At 46.1% G+C, this 24,404-nt stretch overlaps 1 protein-coding gene across 1 annotated transcript in view; it reads right to left on the reverse strand.

Moving 5' to 3' along the window:
- Positions 1–24,404, reverse strand: part of PTPN11 (protein tyrosine phosphatase non-receptor type 11) — a 1,257,273-nt gene that overhangs the window by 601,351 nt on the left and 631,518 nt on the right. Inside the window, exon 8 of the mRNA XM_069619490.1 lies at positions 19,676–19,755. Coding sequence (XP_069475591.1) covers positions 19,676–19,755 — 80 coding nt within the window. The remainder of the gene's footprint in view (positions 1–19,675; positions 19,756–24,404) is intronic.

The following is a 24,404-nucleotide window of genomic DNA, read 5'->3' on the forward strand; positions in this document are numbered from 1 at the left end:
ATGATACTGACAATAAACATGCTGAGTCAGTTTCAGCCCTGCTCAAGGACCATGGCCTTGATCAAAAAGTCCTTTCCCCTACCCATATCAAAGGTAGGACCCTTGACTGGGTCACCGAACGGAACTGCAACATTAGTATCACCGATATTGCTCCACAAACCAAGACTGATCATTATCAAATAAGCTTCTCAGCCACACTAGATCTCCTTAGCCCTAAAATCACCAATATGGTTCCTCCTCTCCCGACCAGAAGTAAGAAGGATATAACTGCTGAAAATATTATCCCCCTGCTCCTTCCAGCCATATCTGGACTGGAAAGCAACAACCCTGACACCCTAGTAAAAACTTTCAATGATGCTATGATCAAAGCACTAGACGCAGTTGCTCCAACTAAACTACGCAAAGCTAAACAGGAGACCCACCTAAATGCCTGGTTTACGTCCCACCTCAAATCTCTTAGATTACAGAAAAGAAAGCTACAATCCACCTGGCGCCACTCACCCACTGCATACAACAAAAATAACCTAATTGAATTTGCCAAATCCTACAAAAAAGAAATAATCAAAACCAACAAGAATACCTTTAATGACAGGATCGCAAAAGCTAGCTCTAATACAAAAGAGCTTTTCTCCATCCTCCGTGAACTGGAATTGCCTATTTAACCAATAGACAACGCCCCCAAAAACAGTCTGGTGCACAAACATACAAAACGCCCTCTCTAACAAAATCTCCTCGCTTCGATGTAAAATTGCTAATAAAAGGCCACATTGTCACCATTGGACCAACAAATACCCCAATCTCAGAAGAATAAGACTACTGCACCGTTTAGATTCAAGACTATCTCCATAACTGACACAGAAAAAATAATACTCTCCCTCAAACCCTGTAACTGTAAGGGCGACTCCTGCCCAGCACAACTAATAAAGGACGCAGCTAGGGACCTAGCTCCTTTCATCTCCAAGCTCATAAACTCCTCCTTTAAATCCAACACAGTACCCACCAAGCTCAAAGAATCATGGGCCCTCCCATTACTAAAAAAACAAACCCTGGACCCTACCATCCCCACCAACTATAGACCTATCACCACTGTGTCATTTCTACTTAAAATCCTAGACAGAGCTGCCTACATACAAATCCAAGACTATCTGGAAGCTAACCACTTGCTTGGCTCACGGCAATCTGGCTTCCGCCCACTCCATGGCACGGAAACAGCTCTCTTAGACCTCAAGACACAAATTGAGGAACTAAAGGATAATGGAAAAACAGCCTTGCTCCTCCTACTGGACTTGTCGGGAGCTTTTGACCTAGTGGCCCACGTATGCTTATGCAACCATCTCAAATCTGCTGCCAACTTCACAGGAGACGCCATAGCTTGGGTCCAATCCTTCTTAGCTAATCGTACCATGCGAGTCTTCTCCACCTCTGACTCTGCTGACCCTATCAAAATAACCTGTGGTGTCCCACAAGGATCCTGTGTCTCCCCTACCATGTACAACATCTTCACCAAGCCTTTGTTTGACAAGTTGGACAGACTGGGTGTCACCGACACAAACTACGCAGATGACACTCAGATCCTCATACCCCTTTCGGGCGACTACAAGGCAGACTCAGCCTTGTTGAACAAAATATACACCCTCATTCAGGCATGGATGGCCTCACATACATGGCCTCTGCCTGAATGACGACAAAACAGAGATACTAATCCTAGGCTCTGTAGCCAACATCCAAAAACTAAGCCCCAACTACACATCCTTCAGCATTGATAACCTTATCAAGGTGATGCCTGTGGTTAAAACCCTTGGATTCTATCTGAACTCCTCCCTCACGCTCAAGAAACAAGTCAACTCCCTTACCTCTTCTACTACTTACACCTGCAAACTTATCCGCACATCCAGACCGTACCTATCCTGCGCCAGTTGTATCACACTAGCTAATGCTCTTATGTCTAGGTTAGACTACTGCAACAACCTGTACTCAGGTGCCAATAAATATGTCACTGACAAACTTCAAAGACTGCAGAATAATGCCCTGAGAGCAGCACTAAACATCCCCTACAAAGAGCATGTCACTAAATACAGGAAAGAGGCTAACTGGCTAAAAACAACTGATAGAATCCTACTCAAAACAGCCTCCCTCACCTCTAAATTTCTAAACAACCTAGCCCCCCCCCCATACCTTATGGAAAAAATCAATAGGAAAACCTCCACGCGACCCACGAGATCTGCCAACGCCTTTAAATTAGAGACACCTAGGTTTAAACGTGCCACTGCGGGAGGAACTAGTTTTCCAGTCAAAGCTGCTCCTCACTGTTGGAACAAGTTACCACTCAACCTCAGAACGGAACAACCGTACCCTAAATTCAGAATCAAGATAGTCAAATGGCTGCGTGCCAAAGACACATAACCTGACTTACACCCAGCATACTCCCACCGTTGCCCACACCTCTTCTTCTGCTCACCTTGACCTCCCCACTCCTAAATTAGCCGAGTACACATCCCCCCCACCTACCTAGCTTATATATGACTCTAGGCTTATAGCCTGACCTATAAACCTGAGCACACAGCCATCTGCTTAGACAGCCTTGCTAGAGTGACTCGGACATCCTAAGATATGCCCTAATCTTGTACATATGTGTATATATTCATGTATATATTTGCTCTGTCTTGCCTATGTGTTGTACTTACTCATGCCAAATACTGTAACAAGCTTAAGTTTTCCTGTACACTGTTGCGCCCGGCAACCCAAGGGTTTGGTGCGCATTACCAAATAAATAAACAAACAAACAAAGTTAAAATTGGCCATTAAATAAATGCTTCCATCTATTCCATTATTTTCTTAAGAATTCCAAGCACCCCTATGCCACAGCAGTTGATTCGGCACAAACGAAGATCAAAACTAGCTTTTCTCAACAAGGGGAGAATGGACTTCTTTATAAGGTCATGATAAAATGTGCAGAGTAAAACAAAGTGCAACAGATCTTCTTTTCCTGCACTGCATTCAGGGCAGATTGTAGACTGCTCATAACCTGGTCAGTTCTTTGTGTTGTCTCTGAGCCACAAAAGATAAAAACAGGCTCTGGTGAATGCCCAACGATCTGTAATGTTATTGCTATCCAACAGGTAAGGTTGGTTTACATCTAACTTTAATGAATGTTTCCTGTTTGAAGCTACTGAAAGCCCAGATGTTTCCCAATGCTTCAAATTTAATGTACGGAGCATCCTCTTATACTTATTGGAGTTGGCTGGTGTTAGTAGAACCGCAGGGCAAAGCAAACTTAGGGCATTCATCTGTGATAAACACTTTAAAATGAAATTCAGCCATGGGATCCAGCGACAAAAAGACCCCAGAAGTAGGCCTTTAATGACACTGTGCATAAGAGTAGCTCTTGTATTTGACCATATAGAAGGCCAGTGTAAGAGAGGTGCCATGTGCCAATCATCCCCAATGTGAGTGATACCCAGTTCTGTATGTACCACAAAATTCGGGGCAGAGCAAGGGAGGCCCAACAGTTTCTTCAAGAAATTATTTTCAGTTACCACAATACTTTTTTTTTTTTTATTGATTTTATGCAAACAAAACAACCCAAACCAAACAAGCAGCATAATCATAATGGTTCCATTACACATCAATTTATCTTAATCGCTGCTCCCACAACCCCTCCCTCCCCCCATGAGTCTATTTGTCAATCTCATTCAATGTCTGGCACATGCGGCCGGGTATCGTTCTCTTCGGAGTCTGTTGGATCTGATGTTACTCCAAACAATTCTGCTATTAGCGATTTCCAAGCCATCAAGGTGCCCACCTCCCCTTCTCCAGCCAGGCTACTCGCTTCTTGCCATGCCACCGTTTCAGCTTCCGCCCATTTCTGCAAGTCCTTCCACCACACATCCACCTTAGGCTTGTGGAATTTCTTCCACCCCATGGCAATCCTACGTTTTGCAAGAACATACGCTAGATTTCTCAGTTTCTCAATATGCTTGAGGTTCCGTGGCCTAGGGAACCCGCCCAGTAAGCAGGCCCAGGCCGTGTCTATAACAAGAGTAACCCCCTTATCAGCCAGTTTCTGCGCCACTTCTCCGCAAAAACACCCAATGGTCGGGCACGACCAAAACATATGTACCATGTCAGCGTTTTCTAGGTTACATTTAGGACACGCTTGTCTTCCAGTGTTTCGGAACTTAGATATCCTCAAGGGGGTCACGTATGCCCTATGTGTTACATACAGCTGTATTTGTTTTAATCTGGCATTTCTAGACACTTTTTTGTGGTAGCCCAGGGCACGCTCCCACACCCCATCCTCCATTGGGGCCCCACTTCCGCCTCCCAGTCCAGTCTCAGATGTGTCAATTGTTTCCCCACCTTAGCCATCACCATCTCATACAGTCTCGAGATCTCATGCCCTCCTTCGGATATATCATATATTGCTCCCAAAACTGCATCTGGTTCTTCTATCAACACTGTCTCTGGCCAGGTGTTCCTAATCATCCGCACCAACCTAATGTACGTGACATATTGGCCCGTATGTAGCCCCGCCTCTTCGTTGAGTTCTATAAACTCCTTAATGGACCCCTCTTGCCAAACATCGCCTAGCGTTACCAGCCCCACTGATTCCCAGTAGGTCCTAATAATCACCCTCAGCTGATTATCCCCTCCTGTCAAAGCAACCAGCGGTATCTGCCGGAGGCACGGGCATGGGACTTCCATCAAACGACAAGCCCTACGCCAAATTTTCCACCCAAACCTCAACATCGCAGGACGCCCCCTCATTTCGGTTTCAGGCAGCCAAATCATTTCTTTCAAATAAAACGGGGTGCAGTCCTGTCCAAGCACCCTGTGCTCAGGGGTCACTTCATCGGAGAGCCACTTAGCAACATACTGTAGCTGTCCCGCCAAATAGTAAACCTCAAAATGAGGCAGTCTGATACCTCCGTTTTCATAAAAGTTCTGCAATTTCCAAAACGCCACTCTATTTCAGGTACAATGCCACAGGAAGTCCCTACACATGCTGTTCAATTTACTGAAAAACCTCTTGGGTATCATGTATGGGATATTACTAAAGTAATGCAGGAGCCTGGGCAGAACTACCATCTTGAGCATAGCCCCCCGCCCCATCATCGCCAAGGGCAGCTTTGCCCAGAACTGCATGCTGTTCCTAATTTTCTCGACGGCTACTTCTGTATTATGTCTATGTTCTTCTTTCACTGTGTGATATACATCTACACCCAGGTAACAAAAAGAGCTAGTTGCCCATGGTACCTGTAGCACCGGTAGTCTATCTACAGGGGTCCCCTTATAGTTACCTAGCGGGAATATGACATTCTTTTGGGGGTTCACCAATATGCCCGACAACTCTGCATACCTTTCCATCACTTCAAGTATGTATAGGAGATTTTCTTCTGGGTATTGCAAGTACAGTAGCAAATCATCTGCGTACAAGAATATCAAGTGTCGTTCCCCTCCTACCTCAATGCCTATCGCATCATACTGTGCCCTAAAGCATATTGCCAGAGGCTCCAGGGCTAAAATGTAAAGCATCGGGGACCAGGGGCACCCTTTTCTGGTGCCTCTACCAAGTTGCCATCTCTCGGATATCACCGCTCCGGTTCGGACCCTGGCAAGCGGCTCACTATACAACATCTTAGCCCAACTGATATAGCCCAGCCCCATTCCATACCCTTCCAAGGCAGCCAATAGCCATGACCACTTGACCGAATCAAAAACTTTAACTGCATCTAGAGACACTATCGCCATCGCACCTTCATTCCTGCTACCCCATTCAACCACCCGGTGAAGTCGCCTATGGTTGTGTGTTATATTCCTCTTCGGGACATAACCCGTTTGATCCGGATGTATCAGTCTACCAATCACTTTCTGCAATCGATTTGCCAGGACAGCCGTTAGAATCTTGCTGTCCTGATTTAGCATCGACAAAGGCCTGTAGGAACCACATCTATACTCCGGTTTATTGGGCTTGGGTAGCGGTATTATGATCGCCTCTCTGAGCGACTCAGGCAACCGTCCTATCTCAAACGCTTCATTAAGCATGTCCAGCATTGGGGGGAGAATTTCCTCTCTGTATACTTTATAGAATTCGCTGGGGAACCCATCTGCTCCTGGGGTCTTACAGGTAGGCAACTGCTTCACAACCGCCTCTAACTCCTCTAACGTAATTGGCTCATCTAGCTCCTCCCTCTCCTCTTCACTTATCTTGGGCAGCCCTATGTCTACTAACGTTTCAATTATCTTGCGTTGGTCACCCGTCTCATCATCTCCGTACAGCACTCTGTAATAATCCGCAAATTCTTTATTAACCCCCTCTTGCGTGGCCACCTCATCCCCTTCCTCCCTAATAATGGTCCTAATCGGAGGCCTAGGGGTCTCGCTTTTGTATAGCCAGGCCAAAAGGCGGCCTGTCTTATCTCCCCCCGCGTGCTGGCTCTCAACATATTTCCTATAATTGAGATTACAGAGTCTTTCCCAATGCTCTGCACATTGTTGCTGTAGTTGGAGTACTAGCTCTGTGTCTACGTCACCGCTCTTCAATGCTGTTTCTAGCTCCGTTTCCGTCCTCTGTAGGTCAGCCAGGACCCCACCCTGTAACCCTCTTGACTTAGCAATGGCCGCCCCCCGCATCACCACCATAAAAGCTTCCCATAATGTGCCCGCGGAATCAACACTCCCAGTATTCTCCTCAAAGAAGTTGGTAATCTCTTCCCTTATATCTTCCCTAAAGACTGGATCTTTAAGCGCCTCTGCTCGGAGGCGCCATGTAGGGATCCTCGCCCTCGGGGGGCAATATTGCCATCCGAGGATCAGGGGCGAGTGATCTGAGAGGACCCTAGCCTTATATTCAATTTGAGTAATCTCAGACATCACATCTGCTGTAGCAAAGACCTAATCAAGCCTAGTGTGCAGTTGATGCGGGGCTGAATAGTGCGAGTATTGCCTCTCAGTGGGATGTTTCATCCTCCACGCATCTGTAAAGCCAAAATCAATTAGCAGTGTCTGCATCGCTCTCGCCGCTGGGCTAGGTTTACCCGCCCCGCCATCATATCTATCCACCACAGGATCCAACACACAATAAAGTCCCCCCCCCAGATCACTGCGCTCCCTATACACATACTAAGGTTGGTACACAGGGCTCTGAAATATGCTGCTGTGTTTTGGTTGGGGGCATACGTGTTCACTATGCATACCTCCCTGCTCTCCACCAGCCCTCGCAATATAGCCATCCTTCCATCAGTTTCAACTACCTCTTATATCGATTGGAACGGGACATGCGGTGCCACCCAGATTAACACACCCCGGGCGTATGCAGAGTATGGCGAGCCCACCACAGTCCCTCTCCACTTTCTCTTAACCAGGTCCAACTTCTCTCGCGTCAAGTATGTCTCCTGTAGTAGTGCAATATCTATTTTCTGCCTTTTCAGATACATCATGATTTTATTTCTTTTCAAATAACAGTTAAGGCCCCTGACGTTCCACGTTATTATCCTAAGGTCTCCCATAAGTCATTGGTAAGCACCCCCCCCCGATCTTCCGCCGATTCCGCCCCCTCATGCACCGCAAGTCCAACATGCTGATTCCTCCAAATAGGCTCGAAACAAAACTTAAACTTCCCATAACCACATTCACACTCAACTTCCCATCCCCCCCACCTTCTTCCCACCCATCCCTTCCCCAACAACACCCTCCCCAACTGTTGCCCAGCTCCATTCCTGGATCTCAGGCACCCCCACATCTAGCCCTGCCTAGCACAAGCTTCTACTCAGGGCTCAGTAGGGTGAATCCACCCTAATGGCCGCTAAAACTAATAATCTATCGGGCTAGGTCATCCACGTTCTGTTGCTCCTTTTAAGAAATATTACGCATACAGATGCTAGACAGTTACCAATTACAGTTACTCACTATATTCCAGTCCATATCGAGCACCAGGCTCGGGTTGTGCTCAAAGTTCAGCCAGTTACAATGTCTCTGTACAATCCGGATCCTCCTCCCACTCACCCTCACAATGTCCGTATTACAAAATCTTCATTCGGCATGCTCCTGCCGATCACGATCCGCTTCTTGTTCCGGGCAGCCCTGCAGGTCCAGCCATGTGACAACATCCTCCGGGGTATCAAAAAATAGCGCTTTGTTCTTATGTAGCACCTTCAATCGTGCCGGATACAGCAGCATATATTTGACTCCCGCTGCCCTCAGCCTTCTTTTGACGGCGACGTAACTATACCTCTGCCTTTGCACCAGTATCGTATAGTCTGGGTATGCTGTGATGTTGGTGGATGCTCTCTCAATCGTACCGCCCTTTATAAAATATTCGAGGATCTTTTCTCTATCCCTGTAATTCAGGATCCTCGCGATGATCGGCTTTGGCGGGGCCCCCGGCCGGGGTTTCCTCATTAGGGCGCGATGCGCCCGCTCGTGAATCCTTGCGATAGATTCCCTGCTCCGATCCCTTGTAGGATCATGTTTTCCACATTGTTTGTGGGGTCTTGGCCTTCTTCCCCTCCGGCAGACCAACCACACGGATGTTGTTCCTCCTCGCCCTTCCTTCCGCCTCTTCCACACGATTTTCCAGGTTGGCAACCTGTTGTTTTAAGACATGAATCTCCTTCGCATTGTTCGTGCTAACGTCGTTATTAATCTTCACCCCACTTTCCAGACCACTGGTTCTTTCTGCAAGTGCCCTGACATCTTGATGTAACAGGGTGAGTTCCGTACCCACAGCATCAATCTTGTTCTCCAGAGCTGTGCGTAGGTCCGCCATTGCCAAGTCCCATTTAGCACTCAGTCCCGTTATAGGCTCCAGGATCTGGTGCTTATCCCCTTCGGGGGCGTCTTCCGCGGGAGTCACGACCATGCTCTGCACCGATGTTGAGGGGGTCCGCTGCGTTTTCGTAAAAACTTCCATCGTGGGTTGCTTGGACTTAACTCTCAACCCTTTCGCCGAGATGGCGCTGCCCTCCACTCCTGTACAGCACCGTCTTGGTACAGCTGCTGCACTGTCCCTGGTCCGACAATAGTCCGGCTCCCAGGTCTCCAAATTCACATTGAAGATGTCACTTCGAATTGTCTTACGGGTGGGCTATGGCCTCGCACTCCTCATTCAACTTCCGTAGGCCTTGTCGCCCAAGTATCCAATTTTATCTCCTCCTGCAGTCAGGTCGCCAAGGCTCCATTAGCGTACGCCAGGCCGGGCACTCTCACGGTGCTATCTCAAACACTTTTACGTATTTCCCTGTTGTACTCCAGGCAATCGTCCGCAGCCATGTCTCGCAGTACTGGGGAATCAGTTTCGTTTCTCCTCTGAGGCCTCCTTTGTTAGCCGCCATCTTGGCGCCGAAGCGGCCGCACAGCCATACCAACAAAAACATACATATCTCACGAGTCCCTGGGACCATGAACTTCTCCCACAAACTCCACTTAGCGTGCAGCTTCCGACGACTGATTCCCAAAGTTCTAGACGCTCGTTACAGTTTCAGCGGGTAACTTTAGCAAAAATAAAGTCGGATCATCAGGAGCTCCTCACGAGGCACGTCCTATTCCATGGCCAGTTAGCCACGCCCGACCAGTTACCACAATACTTGATATTTTTTCGTTGCCCCAGAGAGCTGCGCCATAATTTGTCATGGCTTTGGTTTGTGCTCTATAAATTTCAAGAATGAGGTTGATTGGCTGGCCCTGACATACATTCACAAATTGTAAGATTCCACCCAATGACCGTTTCATTTTGATTCTCTGTTTCTGAATGTGGGACAGCCCCCACCAATTCTCAGTGAAACAAATACCTAGGTAATCAAATTTAAACACTAGTGGGATAATAGCACCATTACTTAAAGTGCGCATTTTGATGTTCTTGCGCCCCCCCTCGAAAAGAAGCAATTACTGCCGATTTGTTGGTGTTGACTGTTAACTTCAAGTCAGACATAAAAGTAGTATAAACATCTATTAGCTTCTGCAAGGCTTTCTGGGTGCGGGCGATTAAAACTGTATTGATTGGCTATGCCAATACAAGAAGGGGTTTGTTGCCCACCCTTGGATAGTCTGCCTTTGAGTCCACCAGAGCCCCATATAGCCCATTGACGTACAATGCAAATGTACGTCAGAGAGCAATGCAAACAACACTGGAGCTACAATACATCACATCTAGCATATTCACTCATGGGCTGGCTTAAGCCAGCCCTCCAATCATATGTCAGGCAGAAACAAAGGTTTTGGCGGCCAGCCAAAACCACCAACCACTCAGGTTAACCCTCACATTATGTGTACTGGGTCTGTCTGGGGCAGAAAACCTGCCTAGGCCAGTTTAAACCACACTAGGGGGTGCAAGTCTGGGCTAAAAGCAAGCTCATCTTTGTACAATGTCCACGTATCCCTTGCTGCATTGTCCTGACAGAAAAGGGGATGGCCAGGAGTAGGACTTAAAACAAAATGCATTAGTACCCCAATAGCTACCATATTGGTACATTGGACTACTAATGCGGTATAGCTGGTGCAGGAAGGAAAGGAACAGACAACAGGGTTTCTCACTCTAAGAACCAAGACTCTGGAACCTCCTCCCCATCAAGAACAGACTCGCCCTCTCGATTCTACATGCCCCTCCTCTTCAAGGAATGGCTACTCCCTAACACCTAGGGCCACACCCTTCACTTCCCACTGTTAAGATGGATTTCTAGAATCTTGGCTTGTGGACAGATTTTAGAAGGCCAGCCTAGTTATGGTGAACAAGGTCCTCGAAGAGTTTAGCCAAAACCCAATCAAGGTAGCAATGGAGAGCAGTCAAGGCTTAGTCTCAGGACAGTCTAAGTGGGGTCAGGGATCCTCAATGAGTCCACACAGTATAGCACACAAGAATTCAATTTAGACAGTTCGCTATAAAAATACAGTTATTTATTTAAGGCCTTATGAATACAATGACAGATGAAACTAGCAGCAGGTACCATCACAAAACACTCTATAAAACAAGTATATACAATCACCATTAGGTTCACTTAGGAGACTTCAGATAACTTAATCAAGCAGTGCAGGTAAGTAAGTTAGATGTACTACATGATGGGAATCAATGAAAAGAAAAATGGGGCCTTGTTCCCAAAGGTCACAGGGTCCAACACAATGTTTCTCACCAGTAAGTGTTCTTTTTAGAAAGGACACAATGAGTTTGTGGTGGTGATTACTTTCAAACTAAGTTCTTAAACAATTTACCAAAGGAAAAATGTAAGTGTTTCTTACAGACTCACGGCTAACCCATGGGCAGGACACCCGACCCAGGAGGCAAAGGGACTTGTTCCCAATGTTAGCCTATGAGAGAAATGAGGGGCTGGTTTCAGACACATTGATGCTTGCTTAACCCTCACCCCCACCCTCCCAACTCCGATTTTCCCAGAGGTATGTGTGGATCGTCTGGGCATCATTAGGGGTACGATCTTCCGCCCTTTGTTCCAGTGAGTAATGCACCGTAGTTGCGCGCTTGAGGATTCTTCCAGTCTGGTGGTAATGCAACATTTTACCTGTGTCAGTGTGCAGGAATGCTGAATACAACAATGCAGGCCTCCTTTGGACACTTCACTGGATGGGAGAAGGCAAGCTCCAGCAATGATCACAATTTGCAGGTGACGACAGACATCCTTCCAGTCACAGTCTGAGCAGCTGTTACAAGACAGGTTCCCTTGAAGGTGGGAAGCAGGAATTTGGGGAGAGGGCAACCTGTGGCACAAGCTGGTGGCCACCAAAGTTCTGGACTCGATCACGGAACAGAAACACTTCTGACGCGGTAGCCCACAAGCGATCTGGTCAGTCCACCAGGCAGTCCTGGGACACTTCTGAAGGGCTGGATCCTCAAGGTGTCAAGACTAGTTGGTCCCACTAGTCCAATAGTCGAAGCACCGCTCAGGGTCTTTGGAGATCAGGCAGAGGAGCAGGGCTTCACCGGGTCGAACAATAAAAGGAATGCTGGGCCACATCAGGAGTCCTCTTCAGATCTTCAGCGGTCTGTTCTTCTTCGAGGGAATCTTGGCTCTAACGTAGATCTGTAGAATAGCTTCTTAGGTCCTTCTTATATCCATAATTGGAGCTAGAAGCAAGTCCAAGCCCACCAATGGTAAGGGTCTGTACCATTTAAACATCCAGTATTTGTCCAATCAGGGACAAATACTGGTTTCACACCTGCCCCAGTAGCAGACCTTCTGGCACCATTGATGCGCACTGGGACTAGGCGGCCCCAGCTTTCCTTGCTGGGCCACAGACACACACAAAGGCCAACAAAAGCAGCAGCTTTTTCTTAGAAGTGCATGACCTTATAAAGACTTACCTGAGCTGAGAGAGCAGGAAGAAGGCCAAAGAACAAGTGAAAAATCTTGTGGCAAGCCATTTTATGGCACTAGCCACGTTTAGTAGCCATACACAGTAAACGTCAATGTGCACACCAAAAATAATGCAAAAACAGTAAAAATGCAACTGCTGCCACCAGCTTGTCTTTAGGGACATATAAAGTAACCACAAATCTTCTGTGTAAAAATAAGGTGATACAAATGCATCTCAATTCCACTGCATTGTAAAATACATGAATTCAAAAGGCAAACAGCTTTCCACTACCAATAGTATGACAGACTGATCAGTTTCCCCATAACGATGGGCAAAGTGCAAGGTAACTGAAGCTGAGGGCTTTACTTCCCTTAAAAAAAGTCAGGACAGCATCAAAAATAGAGCAACATGAATGGGGTTTGTGAGGAGTCTGGAATGAAACACGGACGAAAGTTAAACATGTTTTTGGGTAAAGACTTCTTTTACAAAACGAAAGGGGTTGTGAAAATGCCTCTCTGACCCTGCTCTAAGAGGAATTACCGTACCTGAACCAAAGCTAAGGATTTCTCTGCGTCAGAATGTCGAAAATTAAGACTGTCCTCTGTCCAAAGTTCTATTCTGACCCTCACTCTAAAACTAAACTCTAACGTGAAATGGAAAATATCTCTAACCTTGCAAGGTTTGTGAAAGTGTTCACAAAAAGATGAATGAATGTCTTTCAACATAAAAGTTATGCAACGATATAGATCCTTGCTCCAGAGGATGGTTTCCTTCCCCTTGATTCCACTTGGTTCTCTGAAGATTCACGTTCAACAGTTCCTTATGCCTTTCTTGGCCCACAACAATGTTGATGTACAAACCTTGTCTTGACTTTGCAATTGTATCTCTCTTCAACATCTGGTTCATAGAATCCATTACTAGTACTGATGTTCCTTCTCAGGACCTCTTTGTCAAACCCAGTTCTTTACTCTTGTTAATCAACACAGTTCTGATTGCCCAGTGCACTCTCCTGCCAGGACTTCCTATTTTCATACACTGATGCACTCTGTGAGACACCTCAAAGTGTCTCAAGGATCTGTCATCCAGGTGGCCAGGACACGGCCATCACTATTGGATCCAGTTCCTGGGGGTGGACCAGTGAGGGAGGATCACCTGGATGGGGGGGTCCTTGGGGAGTTTAGTTTAGTTTATTTATTTATAGTGCGCACCAGACCCTGGGGCATCAGGGCGCATAAGATAGGAATATGTTCAACTTAGTTACAGGGTACATGATATACATGAGAATATACCAGAACATCAAACATGCTACAATATACAGGTCTATACAATGTGAATTAAGTGATCGAGTAGCTTAGTTACAGGGTGCACAGGAGCATGATATTCATAAGGAATATACAAGAACATCAAACAAGCTATGATATACAAGTATTTACAGTGTGAATTAAGTGGTCGAGTAGCAACGAGGTAATTACAGTGTAAATTACATGATCAAATAGCATAGTATTGGGGTGAGGACAATACATCCGGAAAGCAGTTCAAGCACACAGTAAGCAATTCAGAGAGCAGAAGGGGAGGCGTCCAGATAAGGGCGTCAAAGGCATCAAGAAAGAGGTGATGGTCTGGATGATTAGATATCATTTTCTTTTAGCCAGTTGGTCAGATTCTGTCTGAATTTAGAGAAGGGCTGGGGTTCTCTAATGCCAGGGGGTAGGGAGTTCCACAATTGCGCAGCCTTAACTGGGAAGCTATGTCCTCCTATAGTCTGAATCATGGACCTTGGAGGCAGTTCGTGTTGGCTGTTCTCGTCGGTCTGGACGAGGTTTCTTTTTACATATTCTGTCCGTGAGGTAAGGTCGTGCATTATTAAGGCACTTATGAGTAAGGGAGGCAATCTTAAGCTGGATTTTATCAAAGGTGGATAGCCATTTGTGTTTTCTTCTTACAGAGGATATATGCTCATTTCTGTTGATCTTAAGAGCTGCTCTCAAGGCATTGTTCTGGAGAACCTGTATTTTATGGATGGTATGTTTCTTCGCTCCAATGTAGAGTGCGTTACAGTAATCCAATTTGGAAAGTATAAGGGCTCTGGCGAGCGTAAGGAAGCTGTCTTTGGAGAGGAAATGTTTACTAGCTCTGATGAGTTTGCATCTGTATGCAGTCGTAGAGGCTAGGGAGTTGACCTGTTTAGAGAAGTTCAGGGTGGCGTCTAGGTAAAAGCCTAGGGTCTTCACTTCCTTTGCTACTTTTATGTTATTGCCATCGATAGTGAAGTTGACATAATCAAGGCTGAGTTTGGATATGTAAGTTGGAGTGCCTAAGACAATAAGCTCAGTTTTGTCGTCTTTCAGGTATAACCCATGAGTGGCCATCCATGCCTGAACGATGCTGTAGATTCTATTCACTAGAGCCAGATCCAAGGCGTAATCTCCTGAAAGCGGAAGGAGGATCTGGATATCGTCTGCGTAGTTCATGTAGGCGATACCCAGATGGTCCATTTCGTCAAAGAGGGGCTTAGTGAATACGTTGTAAAGCGTGGATGACACACAGGATCCCTGTGCTACGCCACAGGTTATAGGGATCGGGTCTGCTGAGGCAGATGGAGAGAAGACTCATGGTCTTGTTACTCAGAAAGGACTTTATCCAGGTTATAGCATCCTTAGAGAAATGAACTGTAGAGTCTAGGTGGCTGCATAGGACTGTGTGTTCAAACAAGTCGAATGCAGCTGAAAGGTCTAGGAGGAGGAGTAAGGCTGCTTGGCAATTATCTCTGCACTCGTCTATTTGGGCCGTAAGATCAATTAAAGCCGTCTCTGTCCCATGTTGAGGGCGGAACCCAGATTGACGGGATCCGAGTAAGTGGTTAGATTCCAGGAAGTTCTGTATTTGCATATAGGCCACTTTATCTAACATTTTTAGAAGAAATGGCACGGTCGTGATAGGCCTGAGGTTTGTGGGAATGGCCGGGTCAAGGGTTTGCTTCTTTAATAATGGCAGTACCCAAGATTCTTTCAAATTGTTCGGTACAGTACCTGTGGTGAAGGAGGAATTGATGAGTTTGGTCATAAAGGGGCGATAGTTCTCTCGCAGCATCCTTAATAAGTTGTGCCGGGCATTGATCGCCTTTGTAGGTGGACGGTTTAAGTACCTGTATGACATTTTCCACCTCAATGGTCGATACTTTAGAAAAGCAGAAGCATGTTTCTTGTTTAGGATGTGGTGGTGGAACTGCACTCTGAGGGGTTTGAGGCATTAGAGAGGATTTCTTGAGGGCAATTTTAGTTTGTAAGTTGGCGACTTTGTTCGTTACGGCATGTTGGATGCTGGAACACCACTTTTTGTCTTTTTGGAGTGGGACACCGACAGGTGAGACGCGGTATCCCCCTTCTTTTAACACCTTTTCCACATCCTGCCACGTAGGATATTCCAAAACACTGCCCCCCCTTTTCCGACACAAACACTTTCGCACAACACGCAAGACAATGGGCTAACACCAGAGCCGTTTACCTGACATGTCTCAATTCAAGGGTCAGGCAAAGTCAGGCAATTGACCAGAATCACACACGACTGACAGCCCTTTCCCTTCCCCACAGGGATAAAAGGTGGAGCACGACAGCACCCTACCCTACGAGCAAGGCAGACCACACAACGTGAGAGCTAACTCAGACCGGCAGTTCAAGAGGAGGTGAAAGACGGCGCAAGTTGAGAGGATGCCATGGAGAGACGTGACCTTGCCCTTATTGACAAAGATCCATGAAGCATCAAGAGAAGGAATCGTAAGACTGCGAACAATAGCAGCAGATGGAAACGGTGCCCAGGCGCCTCCTCTGCTGACAGCCAAGCTGGGGAGAGACGCATGTCCCAATGGTACCAGCCTTGACTCTACAGACAGGAACGCAGAGCAGTTCATCACAATTGGTGAGTTGGGGGGAAAGCCGATAAAGAAACCGAACTGTGTTGAACGAAAATAGCAAGCAGTTAATTGAACTTTGAACAAACAAATGAACTATTGAGATAGTGGGGGAAAAGACTGCAACAGACGCGTCCGGCACCACGTGGGTGCTCACGCTGAAAACTATGGGCGATTACCTGAAGGTAGAGACTACCATAAGCAGAAGGCCTTGGGAAGAGGCAAAGAGAGGTCAAAGTGGTCATACGTCTTGTAAAATCCTCTGTACCATAGAAAGTCTTTGACCGACAGATGATTGTGAAGAAGGGGAAGTGAATCCCACACGGTGAAAGTTGGTGGGAGTGAACCCGGCAGAGGGAAGCCGATAACCAAGGGCAAAGCCCGATGAATTGTTTAAAAAGACATTGAAGATTTGTGAATGCAAGACATGGGGAAGTGAATTGCCCCCCTTGTCAGTTGGGTCCGAGCCTGGCGAGGGAGATCCAGGGATGAAAAGTCATCACCCAAAGGTAATTGAAATGGAACGGTTTAATTTTGTTGTGTGGAATACGACTGGTGAGAGGTCTGCACCCGGAAGAGGGGGACCCAGGGTTGAAGCCGTCACCCAAAGTATATGTGGAACATAACTTTGTTGAATGCATCAGGCCCTCAAAGGCAAGAGACTTTTTATCAAAAGGAGACTTAACAGTCGAAGAATCAGATAGCTGATACTGAACTGTTGGCTCGTGCTGAGAAGGCTCAAGTGTGTGCTGTGCTCCAAGGTTCCACCTTGTCCCGTGCTAAAAACGTGGGGAAGGGAGACCCCTGGAAATCACATCCTGACTTATTACTTGTGAAAACTTCTTTCTTTATTGAATGCTTAGCCCACACTCTTTGTGTAATTAGTAAGGAATTGGCAATCAGTTTTTCTTAGTATAGGTCCTTTTATTTTGACAAAAAGCCACAAGGATTGCCTTATTTTCTTTTGATGGTTGACGCTTGCTCCCATCTTAGAATTAGGCTTTAGTTAGGTGTTTGTACATGCTACATTTTCAGTTTAACGAATACCCTTGAACTGTGATCACTTATGTCTATGTAATCCGCTCCTGGGTTTTCCTTCATTCGCACAATTTGCTCTATCTGCTAGTAATGATTTCATTTCCAATGTGTTTCTCCTTTTAATATCAAATACATTTTCTCTTTCGCTCTCACTTACTTGTTGTTCATTCACTTGCATTTGACATGCCCGCCGACACACCTCGGGGTCCCCACGGTCTCTGGGGAGACTCACTGGTGTTTGTTGGCATTGCTGTATGCTTATGCGTTCAACCAGAACTTTCATCTGCTTTCTTCTCACGACCGCCTCTCTGGTTTCTTCAGGTCTCGCGGCTTCCACTTCCCACAGCATGTCTTTCTCACGGGAGAACCGCCTGGCACCACCACGCCAGTACTCGCCCTTCGGTATCCTCAACCTCATGGAGAGACACTGTTCTCTCCTGCGAGCAGACAACCTTGATGTTCTGTTTAACTTGCCTTTCAAAATTCCCGGACACAGATGTCTATGAGTCAACACTACAATGCTCACCACTGTGCTTGGGGCTTTCCTCATTCTGCATTGATTGATTGGTCTTCTTCTTCGTCACAGTACTTCGGTCATTCAGGGACATGAAGTCCAGATTTTGGAATTGGTTCCGAAGACTTGAAAAGACATTTTCAGTAGTCTTAAATGGTGAATTATTCTTGGATGAACGGTGGGTGGACTTGGAGAGTGTGATTTCCCTATTCTTCATAGGAGAAGGAGTGGGTGTAGAACAATGGGCCATGAGGGTCTTAGATATTTGAGGGTTTATATTCAGGAGAAAATGGGGAATACCATGTATCACCTGATGAAACCATGACATCTCCTCCTCCCTCCTATTGCTGCATCCAGGGTCAGGATCAGGTACCGGGTGCCATCCCCTGGACACATTGGAAGAGGTTACCGCCAGGAAATCAGTGATGACTCCATTGGGCTCATCACAGGTTCCACAGGAAACTATAGAGGGAACATTGCAAAAAGAAAATATTTCCCCCTTAACCGGAGACTGTGTGATCTGCTCCCCGTTTCCTCACTTGGTTGCTTATAGCTGCTGTCAAATTGCCCACCTCTCCATCCCCCATTATTTGCCCATAAAATGGGAGAGGAGAACACCAACAATGGAACCCTGCCCTAACAGTAATGTTGAAAGTTAAGCTGCAGAACAAGACCCGACGAACCGCCACAAAATAACAATGAGGATACAAGTTTTAAGTGTTTTAAGTACAAAGCTCTATGTAGCTAGGCAAAGTTGGTGTTGTACAGAGCATGCTACAGGGCAGTGCTTCATGCTATTACTGTGTGAAGTAGAGAAGTTTTGAAATTTCACGTATGAAGAATGTTAGTTTTTCACAATTCAAGAGCAAAGTCGGAGCTGGTGACTAAGTAGGGAAAATGGAGTTGCAGCAGGAAGGCAAGATGGACCAGATTCCCCTAGCCTGCACTGTTATCAATTGATTTGATTAACTATTACAATTATCTACGTGATCTCAAGACTGAGTGTTGCATAGTCTGGATGGGGAATGATGGGCAGATAAAATGGAACGGTGGATCCCTACTATGCATTAACATTTAGTAGCTGTTTGCATTTAGCATTAATTACGCAGGAGGAAAGACAAATGCTAGAGTGTAAGTACAGTGGAATGCATAGTAGCAGGCAGGGAACTAGGCAGACTAGACAGAAATGGTTGATTGTAGCCATCTGTTACTTTTAAAGGTAGATAGTTAAAATCAACAAGTTGATTGATGGCATGGGATGTCAAGGAGCGCTGGGAACAGGTAGTGGGTTGAGCAGCGCCTGCATGGATCTATAGAACCATCGGGTCATAGAACTACTTCTTGCATCAAAAATCCAAAATAATCAGGCCATGGAAACGATGGATATTTTCCAAAGTGTCCTGTCGTACTTGTCAATATAATGCTCCGTGAGCCCAGAGACAATTAGTGTAATTTCAGTTGGATTCATGATCTATCCAACCAAAATTGCATTAATTGCCTCTAGGCAAACGGTGCATTAATTGTATCATCCACAAGGTGCTCCCAGAGGCAATGCCGGGGGTTGGGGTTAGTAGCCTGGGTGCAGGGGGCAGTGGGGGCTATAGCCCAGGGTATTTTGGTTGTAGCCCCGGATAGAAGCTCAGGGGCTACAATGAAAAGGATAGCTAGTCCTGACTGTCCCGACATTAGCATAGCCCCAGCTCTTTTCCAGACCTAGCAACACCCCTGGGTGCTCCCATCTATGACTGGAAAATGACAAATGCTTGTATCAGTCTGAAAAACCACATGTTATGCTGCAGATGTGGGCTCAACTCTTTAGCAATACCCTTTTCTTTAACCAATTGGAGTGGCTTTTTGTTACCCTCAATATAATAATTCTGAAGCTGCACAAGAAAAATAAACATTAAAGGACTTACCATAATAGTATTAGCATTGATGTAATCCGAAACTGCCTCGTTCGGATCACCGTCATGCAAAATTACTCTGGTGTGATCAACTATTGGGAGAAACAAAATGTACACTTAGTTACCATGTCGCAGTAATTGGATGATTTTCACACATAGTAACTAACTCTTTCCACCATAAAGACGCCCACACACACTCATCCAAGATTGTGTTTGAAAATGTATATATATGTATGCAAGTGCAACAATTGGGGAGCAAGTTCATTTTCCAGCTAGAAGGAACAATACAAAAATAAACGCATTAATAAATAAACTTAATTATACACCCATTATTTCTGAAAGTGTCTAAAATATGTTTGAATACTCACATTTGTAAAGTTAGGAGACTAGAGCACAACACGTGGCACAATAGACACAAGCTATGCACATGAAAGCCGGGAAGCACTAGGGGACAATCTCTCTCCCTGGCTCTTCAACCACTACCTGACACCTCTTGCCTACCGCATCACTACTTTCTGCTCCAATTCTCAATGTTATGCAGATGACACTCAGCGCCTCTGCTTCTTCTCTCATACCAGACTGTCTGGACGCAATTCAGGATTGGTGTGCTGCCAATGATCTCTGCCTTAATGCCCGTAAGACTGAGATCCTCCTCATTGGGACACCCGCTCCCTCCTTTCCTCTCTCTCTCTGGCCGCCCACTCTGGGCCCTCTTCCTGCTCCTTCCTGTGAGGTTAAGAACCTTGGTGTCATCTTCGACTCCACCCTCTCCTCTCCTCAGACCTCTGACATCTCTAAGAAGTCAAACTATCAGCTGCACCCCCTCAGAGGTATTCTTCCTTTTCTCACTTTCCCCTAGAAGCTCACTGTCTCCAGAGCTCTGGTCCTCTCTAGGATGGACTATTGCAAAAGCCTCTTTCTAAATCTTCCTGCCTCTACTCTTTGACCTTTACAACTTATCCAAAACAGGACTGCAAGACTTGTCCTTGGCCTCAAACACAGGGATTGTATCTCTGCTGCTCTGAAATCTCTTCATTGGCTCCCCGTGGCTACAAAGATCAACCTCAAGACACTCTGCATTGTCCACAAGTCTTTCTGGGGCCTGGGACGCTCTACCTCCAACTTTCTCTTCCAAAACATCTTCCTTCTCGAGCTCTCCGCTCATCCACCTCCAACTCTCTGAGGGTCAGACGCTTCTCCAAGCAGAGTTGGGCGCAGATCTATCTCCTCGGCTGGGGCCTGCCTCTCTCAAACTTGAGCAGAACCACCTCCGGTTATGAATAACTCAAGACCTTCCTTTTCGGTTCAGCTTTCTCTCTTACTCTCCCCTGCTGATGTACCCGACTGCTCTGCACACTGGTCACCCTCTGAACTCAGGCCCAGGCCACTGCATGTCCAGATGCCCTCACATTGCCTCTGGGCTCCCCAGCACTTAAGGGTTGTATCTGCAACCACACAGTCCCTTCTCTCTGCACTTATGAGCCACCCACTGGCTGCACTTGTGAGTCAACAGCACTTCCCCCTGGCACTTCTCCCCTGCCCTCTTCCCTGCACTTGCGCGATCTGAATGACACAAGGCCTAGTAAGATCGTTCTTTTGTCCTCCCTTTGTTTCCCCCTCCTTGTCTTGTCACGCCTAGAAACACTTGCGTACAGGCACGTTATAAATGGCACATTATAGCATAGCATATATCACGAGTGGCGTATGAATCGAATGTGGAACAGAGACGCGAGAGGATGAGAAGCTTATCGGGAAAGACCAAAAAATTATGCAGCTGCAGGGAAGGATAGTTTGCGTACTCAAATGATTACGTAGCTGATGTGTAATCTGCTATTTAAAGAAAGTTCAACATAGGCATACTTTTCAAAAATGCACTTTAGAAATGCTGGAAATCAAAGCACAATTCCTCAGGGAACAAGAGCTACAACTTATTAACACAGGTACCCTTACGCAGCTAGGAAAAGTCCCCACTTGCAATGCTTTTGAAAATGCCTCTTTCTGCCATTACTGAAAGCAATCCACGCAATTCTTGAAAGTGCTCCCTCATATGGCTATTGACTTGCCTTTCTTCACCCACAAACTATTGGAACTGCTCCTTTACATGGATTATTATTAGAGTTCCCTTGCATGCTTAAAGAGAAGGCCCTTGCAGAAGAATCTGACCTGGATACTTTGATGGGCCAAAAAGATTTATAGCTTGAAATATTTCTACATGGACGTTTTATTTTGCCAAAATAATAGCAAAGTATACAATGCAATTTAATGAGCTCCCATGTAGCCAAGATTACATCCTCACCTTGCTTGCTAAGGTTGAGTACAGCAGTGGTGTTGTCCATGAACACTAGGACTGTTAGGAAGGTTTTTTACAGCCCTCTAGTGAGGGCGTACGAACATGTGTCCAAATCGAATACAAGGTGTCTACCGAAGTTAATCCTAGCTCTCTCCACTGGAGAGCATAGCAGAACAATCAGGCTTCGCTCAGGGGAGAAGAGAAGGCTGGTAGTTAGATAGTATACTGAAATATACACTTTTTACAAAATAATTAAACAGAACAGCAGAAGTTCAAATACTATATGTGAGGGAGTGTATTATAAAAACAGTAAACAATGTTAAGTCAGACACATCCCAGCCTACAAGCCAGTATCAGGGCTAAATCCTGACAGCAAGTCCTACACCTTGGAATGCTAAAGGAGGGGGAAAAGAAGGCGATCCCATACAAACTAAGGAATCACCATGTCTATAAATGCATTTGAACATGTTTCCTGACATCATGTACTACACTGTAGATCGGTCCCACAAGTTAACCATATTTATCTAGTGTTACAACTAGAAGGGGTGAAGGGGTTAAAACAGTCAAAACAATTCCCAGTGGGTCATCAAACGACAGATCCAAGTTACACTCACAGTACTTAACCTGAATGGTCCCAGCACACCCCTAGACAAGGGTTGAATGAAAACATATGTTAGTTACAGTAGCAACATCACTATCTATGGACAAGTATGTGCTGGAGTGATCAATTACTTTAAGGGACAAAGGTATATGCTAAAATACCAGTTTTTGGGGCAGAACTCCAGGGACCCAAAGGGGAAATAAGATAAATTGTACTGTTAGGGGGATGTATCATTGTTATGCTTCATCCTCTCTCTTAGCGAGACCCCCAGCACTTGTTGCTGGACTTCTGGACCTTTTTATTTAAACCTGAATGAGTGGAGCCTTTTTCCATTCATTCCTTCTTTTGGGTTCTGTCTTTTGTGTTTCACTGAGCTATGGATTTTGCTTTCCGTAATATCTCTTTTAAGGCATATGTATTTTACTATTGCAGCACACAGCTCCTTATGGGCAGTATTGCAGGGGACCCTTTGGGGCCACCTTTGAGATTTTCCATCATATCCTAAAGTAATTACAGTTCTTAAGGATAGAGATACTTAGTATCTCTCCTAAAACTTTATAGTTTGAGAGAGTGGCACACACCACCTTATGTGAAATGCCCCTTCTTTCTGCTCCTGTGACTTTTAGATCATATAGACAACCTTATAGTTATGACTGGTGGCAGTGGACATGTTCTACCAACTATTGTGTGAATGTTCTACAGCAGGCTATGTCCATAGCCCCGATTATGCACAATAGGGTCGCCCAAGTACTAACTTGTTGACTACTTCCTTTTCCCGCCATTACTAGCATGGTTGTTCTTTGTCAGCCGCCCCTGTGCCATCCTGGGAGAGGGAGGCTTGTAGGAGTGTTTTGGCTATGCTTCAGTGTGTCTGGGCAGGCAGGAAGTAGGGTAGGAGTTTTTCACTTCCCTTCACTTCGTCTGCCTAAGTGCCTGAATGGAACCAGCTCCCACTAGGGGTCAGGCTATCCAGATTGGACAGCCACCAGCCCCTTTCTGTAAATTGCTGAGAGAGACTGCAGAGGAGTGTGCTGGAACTGAATAGAAGGGCAGGCTCCTGAGGTGAAAGGCAAGTCAACCATTGGAAATTGAAGTAACCGAAGAAGACGACCAAGGACGCTTGCAGACCCTTTGCAACACTGTGAAGTGAGGCTGCTGTTCTGACCCCATTTTCTGTGCGACAGAGGACCTCTGAAGAGGATGACTCCTTCCCTTTGACTTGTGGGAACAACCAGTACCAAAACTAACTTTAATCAGAGCCATCTCCCGAGGTGCTGTGCCTCTCCAGAGTTGCGGAACCCCAATATCGGGAGACCTTCGACCGAATTGAAGTGCATCGTCGTAGAAAGGCAGAATCCGTCCAAGTCTTTGCTGAGCTCCAGGTGAACCTCCAGAGACTCAATCCGACCCATCAAAGTCTCCCTCAACAGAGTGCAGGACTTCAGGAACCGAAGAAGATTGTCTAGGCAAATGGCATCCTTTGTTGGTGCTGCAGAGAAGGCGCCAAAACCGCACAGTGACCAGAGAAGTTGCTGAAAGCCGTACCAGCGGTACTCCCTCAAGACTGCTGCTGAAGGAACTCATCCATTGTCCTGCCTTTTTTCAACAAACCAAGGAATCTAGCGGTCAGGTCGAGCGCTGCCACATCGAGGAGAATACAGGCACAATCTTTTCTTTAAAAGAAATTGCGTACCTTATCCCGTGATGTCGCTCCAGAGCGTTGCAGTGCACATAGAGATGTCCACGGTACCCCCCCTCTTACCTCTGACTAAAGCTGCTGCTTGTGTCCCTTTAGCAAGTCCATAAAAGGGTCTCCAGCATTGGTGTAATTTTACTACATCTTAAAGACT

The sequence above is a fragment of the Ambystoma mexicanum genome, chromosome 10, assembly GCF_040938575.1.
Source record: "Ambystoma mexicanum isolate Mex_15411 chromosome 10, UKY_AmexF1_1, whole genome shotgun sequence".
NCBI classification, from domain to species: Eukaryota; Metazoa; Chordata; class Amphibia; order Caudata; family Ambystomatidae; genus Ambystoma; species Ambystoma mexicanum.